The 6,668-nt window shown below is 52.9% G+C and overlaps 2 protein-coding genes across 2 annotated transcripts; one reads left to right on the top strand and one right to left on the bottom strand.

Annotated features, from left to right (window-relative positions):
* Nucleotides 1–2,735, top strand: NEUTE1DRAFT_115912 (H+-transporting ATPase, vacuolar, 67K chain; the record flags this gene model as incomplete). Its single annotated transcript, XM_009849753.1, has 7 exons — nt 1–178; nt 310–346; nt 421–442; nt 508–556; nt 617–701; nt 765–2,329; nt 2,410–2,735. 7 exons carry the CDS (start codon nt 170–172, stop codon nt 2,464–2,466), a joined length of 1,824 nt encoding a protein of 607 aa, XP_009848055.1.
* A 151-nt stretch (nt 2,736–2,886) lies between these two features.
* On the bottom strand, nt 2,887–6,020 carry NEUTE1DRAFT_76418 (uncharacterized protein; the record flags this gene model as incomplete). Its single annotated transcript, XM_009849752.1, has 2 exons — nt 2,887–3,910; nt 4,225–6,020. The coding sequence occupies 2 exons, from the start codon at nt 6,018–6,020 to the stop codon at nt 3,730–3,732; spliced, it is 1,977 nt and encodes a 658-aa protein (XP_009848054.1).
* Nucleotides 6,021–6,668: the final 648 nt, after the last annotated feature.

Genomic DNA, 6,668 nt, shown 5'->3' with positions numbered 1-6,668 from the left:
AACCAAACCGTCCTCGAATCCCTCAACACCCACATTGCAGCTCGATACGCCTGCCCGCCCATCACCCGAGCGACCCGCGCATAAACATATACCTACAGTCATTCTTACCTCGGATTCTCCTCGACCTCCTCTGAAACCTACCTCCGCGCCAATTGCCCTTTCGCCCAAGATGGCTCCCGTAAGCCTCGCCCCATCATCCCCCGCTTCTCGACAACGCGTTGCTTCATGTTGCAAACCACCACCACACCATCGCATATCTTCTATTTGACCTCATCTACGGCTTTGCCTGCTGACATGGCCTCTGAATAGCAACAAAATGGCGCCGAGGTTGATGGCATCCATACCGGTAAGTGTTCAGTTTGCGATTTCGTGCAACTGCTAAACTAGACGTAAGGTTCATGATTTACTAATAGCTCGCAGGCAAGATCTACTCGGTGTCCGGGTGCGTTCCCCATCACAACCCACCTCCATGTCTCTCGACCAGCTCGCTAACCCATAGGCCCAAAGCCCCGTCGTTGTCGCCGAGGACATGATTGGTGTTGCTATGTATGAGTTGGTATGGTTATACAGTTGTCCTTGGCCACTAGTGGGGTGCCTGAGCTGAGACTGGAATTAGGTTAAAGTCGGCCACGATCAACTAGTTGGTGAAGTCATTCGTATCAATGGCGACCAAGCAACAATTCAAGTATACGAAGAGACGGGTAAGGCTGACAATCTCGAGTCACTCCATCCTTGCACTAGATGGCTAACCAGTCCCTCGATAGCTGGTGTCATGGTTGGCGATCCCGTACGACGGACCGGCAAGCCTCTCTCTGTCGAACTCGGCCCTGGTCTCCTAAACAACATTTACGATGGCATTCAGCGCCCCCTCGAGAAGATTGCCGAGGCTTCCAACAGCATTTACATTCCCCGCGGTATTGCCACCCCTGCGCTGGACCGCAAGAAGAAATGGGAGTTCACACCGACCATGAAGGTTGGCGATCACATCGCGGGTGGTGACGTCTGGGGTACTGTCTACGAGAACTCGTTTATCTCTGTCCACAAGATTCTCCTCCCTCCCCGGGCCCGTGGTACCATCACTAGGATCGCCGAGAAGGGCGAGTACACCGTTGAGGAGAAGATCCTCGAGGTCGAGTTCGATGGCAAGAAGACCGAATATCCCATGATGCAGACCTGGCCTGTCCGTGTACCGCGCCCTGCGGCCGAGAAGCATTCTGCCAACCAGCCTTTCCTTGTCGGCCAGCGTGTGCTCGACGCTCTCTTCCCCTCGGTCCAGGGTGGTACTGTTGCTATTCCTGGTGCTTTCGGCTGCGGCAAGACTGTCATTTCTCAGTCCGTCTCCAAGTTCTCCAACAGTGACGTTATCGTATACGTCGGTTGTGGTGAGCGCGGTAACGAGATGGCTGAAGTCTTGAAGGATTTCCCCGAGCTGTCTATCGAGGTCGACGGCCGTAAGGAGCCCATCATGAAGCGCACGACCCTCATCGCCAACACCTCCAACATGCCCGTCGCCGCTCGTGAGGCCTCCATCTACACGGGTATCACAGTCGCCGAGTACTTCAGAGATCAGGGCATGAACGTCGCCATGATGGCTGACTCTTCGTCCCGTTGGGCTGAGGCGCTCAGAGAAATTTCGGGTCGTCTAGGAGAAATGCCGGCTGATCAGGGTTTCCCCGCTTACCTTGGTGCCAAGCTCGCCTCCTTCTACGAACGCGCCGGCAAGGTCCAAGCTCTTGGTAGCCCGCCGCGCGAGGGTAGTGTTAGCATCGTTGGTGCTGTCTCTCCCCCCGGTGGTGATTTCTCTGATCCCGTCACTTCTGCCACCCTCGGTATCGTGCAGGTCTTCTGGGGTCTCGACAAGAAGCTTGCACAGCGCAAGCACTTCCCGTCCATCAACACCTCCGTCAGTTACAGCAAGTACCTCACCATTCTCGACAAGTGGTATGAGAGGGAGTACCCCGACTTCCCCCGCCTCCGCGACCGCATCCGCCAGCTCCTTTCCGACAGCGAAGAACTCGACCAGGTCGTCCAGCTGGTTGGCAAGTCGGCGCTCTCGGATCCCGACAAGATTACGCTCGACATGGCAACGCTCATCAAGGAGGACTTCCTCCAGCAAAACGGCTACTCAGACTACGACCAGTTCTGTCCTATTTGGAAGACGGAGTGGATGATGAAGCTCATGATGGGATTCCACGACGAGGCACAAAAGGCAATTGCTCAGGGCCAGAACTGGAACAAGGTGCGCGAGGCCACCCAGGATCTGCAAGCCCAGTTGAAGAGTCTCAAGTTCGAGGTCCCTAGTGAAGGACAAGAGAAGATTTGCAAGAAGGTATGTATATCTCTTTTCTAAGCCCTTGTTTCTCGACGTTTGTCAAATGGTATAAGGCTAACCACTTATGTGTGCTATAGTACGAGGCGATACAGCAGCAGATGCTGGACAAGTTCGCGTCTGTCATTGATGAGTAAACGAGCGCCGGGATATACAGTAGTCGAGTTAGCATAGATGGAAGCAAGAAGCAAGCATGATGCATGGACTGTCTGTCTGGGGGTTTATTGAAACGGGAGGAGGGTGTACATGAAACCGGTTTATGAGGGTGATGATGATGAAAGACTGTTTTAGTTGATTTTGTTTTGTTCACTATTAGTTCGTCGTCGCCGTTGAAGTAGTGTTGTGAACGTTGCTCACTTGTCGCGGGACCCTCGTTTTCGAACACCATGCTATTAATTCCTCTTGGACGAGTTTTCGACTTGCTCAGCTCTAGCAACCGTGCTTGAATCACTTGATTGTATGTATATACCCTTGCTTGCCCCTTCTGACTTGATTCAACCCTGTATATAGCCCTCTCTAATCACGGTAGTTAAAGGGCTCGAGCAGTCTCTGGGCTGAGTAAGTGAGTGATGTTGCACTCGTCAACATCGTTATTGATCTCATTCTATGTGCTCGTCATATCCATCGTTGCAGTATCTAGGCAGCGGTGGTGATACAAGAAATTCGGGCGCGCAGAGACCGAGATAAGATAGATAGCAACATGGAGATTCACATTTCATCCATCCTCCTACATCCAGATATTCCCAACACAACAAATCTAATATCATGGTTGCCATCCGATCTGGCGAACTTTGGTCGGATCCCAACCCAATTACTGGGTTGATACTGAGTCTGTCGCCCGCCGCGCTTCCCTCCCCACCGGCCCCGAGGCTCTGCTGTGTACCCTTTCCCCCTTCCTCCTTGCTGTTTCTTTCTTCCTGGGGCAAAACTGCCGGGTTCCGCCCGGCTATGACTGTTTTCGAATTGGTTGGAACGTGAATCGCGAGCATGAGCATGGGTTTGTATCCTTCGGGATGTTTTGTTGGTGGCAGTCGTGGTGGTTCACGATCCTTACTTCAATCAGTCCAACGAGTCTTGTCCCAGCTCCGGTTCCGTAAATTTCGTTAATAGGTTGAAAGGCGAGAGCGTGATTAAGATTCGATTGGCAGTTTTGTAGTCGTAAGTATACTGGATGATGTTTACACGGCTTCATACTCGTAGATATACCTCCCTGGTTGTTGCTACACTCAAGCGATACTCGTTTTGATATTAACAATTGGGAGATTCTCGTGTCATCGTCGTGATCGTCGTGGTCTTGGGCAAGCGTTTCGATTGGTCGCAGTGGCCTGATTACCTGCCCTTTTTTTGACATCGAGGTGTCAATGGCATAGGCGGCCCGGGAGCTGAGGCTGCTTGTGCATTCATGGCAGCGCCGACCTCTTCTCCCACTCCTTTGTGCAGTAATCGGCTGTTTTATTCAAGTTGTCCGGCCTGAGTTTGGTGAGGACGGGTGGGGAGGGATCCTCAAGCATGGTATTGGTCGACGTAGTCACTAGTGCAGGAGAGTGGCCGGAGGCGGCCGAAACGAGTTGCTTGCCCGAACTGGAGGACTTCTGTTTCTTCTTCTTTATGCGAGAAGCAAAAAAATTAGCCGGTCGTAGGGGATGGAGGAATTGTGTGTGATGGGACACACCTTCAAATTTTTGAATATGTTGTGCTGCGTGGCAGAAGAAGATATGATATGCCATATATGAATCATGAATCCACTACTCATAGAAGAAGTGATATGTATTGGCTCGTGTTTCTGGTGGATTTGATGGCCCTGTTAAAACAAACTGGGACATGTATACATACGACTGGATATGGTACCCATGTAGGATGGGAGAGAGTAAGAGAAAATAATGGATTGCCCTTACACAGATTTGTCGTTCTCAGTTCGCTTTTCGGAGGTTGTTGATGGAATGATGTCGCCGTTGACCGTGGTTCCACTCCATCTTGCAGATGTTCCAGTACCTGTAGGTTCCCAGTTTGACCAATCGTTGTCGTCCACCGAGTCCATCGTCAGGGGGGTCCAAGAAAATCGCTTGGGTGACCTGGATGCATCTGTTTTGGATCGCATCAGTGCTGGGGCTGGTCGCGACGGAGATTTCAGCGACTCATCGGCCGTCGAATCCTGTGTTTTCTTTGGAGGGCTGGTGGATCGTGATACGGGCACGGCGGGTGCCCAGTCGGATGCTGTAGAAGATCGGTTCCTCGGGGTGTTCAGACCGGGTGCCCTGAATCCATCTTGCCCTCCCGTGTGGCTAGAGGAAGCCGTGCCGCTCTTCGGCATAGGCATCATACTCAACTTGCCGTCCGCGCCTCTCATGTACATGCCCTGTCCGGTGACGGGTTCGTCTCCTACGGTAGCTTGCCTCAGATCTTCCATGAAAGTCCACAATCCCATCCTGAGGTCCTGGGCAATTCCTTTGACCCCAACAGTTTGTGAAGAGGTTTGGGGGGCCCAAGATTGATGTTTTGGCCGATATGTCGGGCTGAAAGCAACATTGCGACTATTTTCTGATCCATCACCGCGTCCAGGGAAGTCACTACTTGGTTTTGTAGGTGATAGCAATGATAGTGTGCGTGCATGTCCTCCTTGAAAAACACGACGGCGCCCATTCTCGGGAAGTAGTTGATTTTGGTTTTGTAGGCTTTGTAGCAATGCTTTCCTTCTGTCGAGTTCCACGGCCCTTTTTGTTGCCTCCTCATCTTGGAAAGTCGGGACCAAACCTACGGAACGCAACGGCCTTTCGCCTCGTTTCTTGTAAGCTTCATAGGTCGCCCACTGCTTTTTCAGCTTGGCCAAATCCGACTCGGCACGAGAAAGCTCTTCGCGGAGCTCCAGGACACGGCGCTCCTGTGCTGCAATGGCGGTGATAAAGTCATTGATATCGGCGGGCGACGTTAGTGCTGGGGTGTCTAAAGGGGTTGATGGAAAAGAGGCGGTGGTCGTCGAGGTCGGTATGGGTCGCGAGGGATTAGGGTTCGGCGGCGCGATCGGAAGTGTCAGGGAAAGACGATGTGTGGTTCGGGACGCTGTGGAAGCTGACCGTGTAGAGCGGTTTTCAGTCAGGTCGTCGGCATGGGCAAGAGCTGTGGCAATGGCTTCGTCCGGTATGTGTCGAGCCTCGGTTTCATCTGTACTTATCCCACGGCGAGCGCGAGATCGCAAAGAAGACGTTCGGCGGGGAAGAGAGGCCGACTGCATTGTGATCTGACCAAAGCTGCTCTGAGGTGATATTATGTGTGCCATGACGAGGGAATTCTCGTCCCGTCGAAGTTTGCTGAGAATTGGCCCTGAATATCTGGCTTTCTGATGGATAGTAGCAGTAATGATAAACGAATGTGCTGTTGCTGTTGCTGTTGCTGTTGCTGTTGTTGTGTTGATGTTTGGTGGACGATAGGGAGTGATGGTGGGGGCGCAGGGGCGGCGAGGAGTGCGAGTGGTTCGATGTCGATCGCAAAGCTGCCGGAAGGCCTGTCGGAGGGCTGTGCTTGTAATTGTTGCGGTGGGAAAGCGAGTCGTTCTTCTGGCGACGACGGTAGCCGTGTGGATGTTCAACGGATGGCTATCACGAAGTAAAAGAGCGTTGGCGCAGGCCGAGATGGAGCTGGTGATGAGAAGTGGTAGGGCGGACCGGAGCGCGGCGGTGGAGGAGAACGAGGGCATTTACACTCGGAAAAAGAGAGGACCAGAAAGCCCCGAGAGAGAGGAAAGCTTCAACAACTGCTTGGTGGTGGAAGTGCCAGGACAGGGGACCTCATCTCGGTCCTGTCATGGAACCGTACTGTTTAATTGGCGAGGATGGGTGCTTTCCCCCTGGTTGTAGGGCATGGGGTGCCCCGGATCTCAGCTGGAATCCGGTGATGCTATTCGCCCTAGAGTCGCGGACCCAGTCGCCAAACGGCGTCTCCGCAAAGCCCCGTGGGTGGTGATGGCGACGGCGTGGTGCTTGGAGCTTCTAGACCCTGGAGCCTGCGCCGGCGTTGTATATTTCGACAACCCAACCTCAAAGACGTAAAGATCGTTCAGTAAAAAGCCGCCTAGTTAATGGTCGCACCGTGAAAAGATGATTCCCCAAAACGGCGAGGCCCGTCTAGAAAAACAACAGAAGGTGGAGGCCCGGTCTGTTTACGTGATCCAATGTTTCCGCGTTGAATTGCAGGACAATGCAGGAACTGGAGAAGCGTCCACTGTCTGCAAGGATCCACTGCAGGCGAAGACCGTTATTGAAGAGCTGGGTTGACGGGAAGATGGGAAAGAAGCATTTTATCAACGGAAAGATGTTGAGAGATGTGAGAGTTCAGGGATAGAGGT

The sequence above is a fragment of the Neurospora tetrasperma genome, assembly GCF_000213175.1.
Source record: "Neurospora tetrasperma FGSC 2508 unplaced genomic scaffold NEUTE1scaffold_1, whole genome shotgun sequence".
Taxonomy (NCBI): Eukaryota; Fungi; Ascomycota; class Sordariomycetes; order Sordariales; family Sordariaceae; genus Neurospora; species Neurospora tetrasperma.
This window is presented reverse-complemented; position numbering and strand designations above follow the sequence as displayed.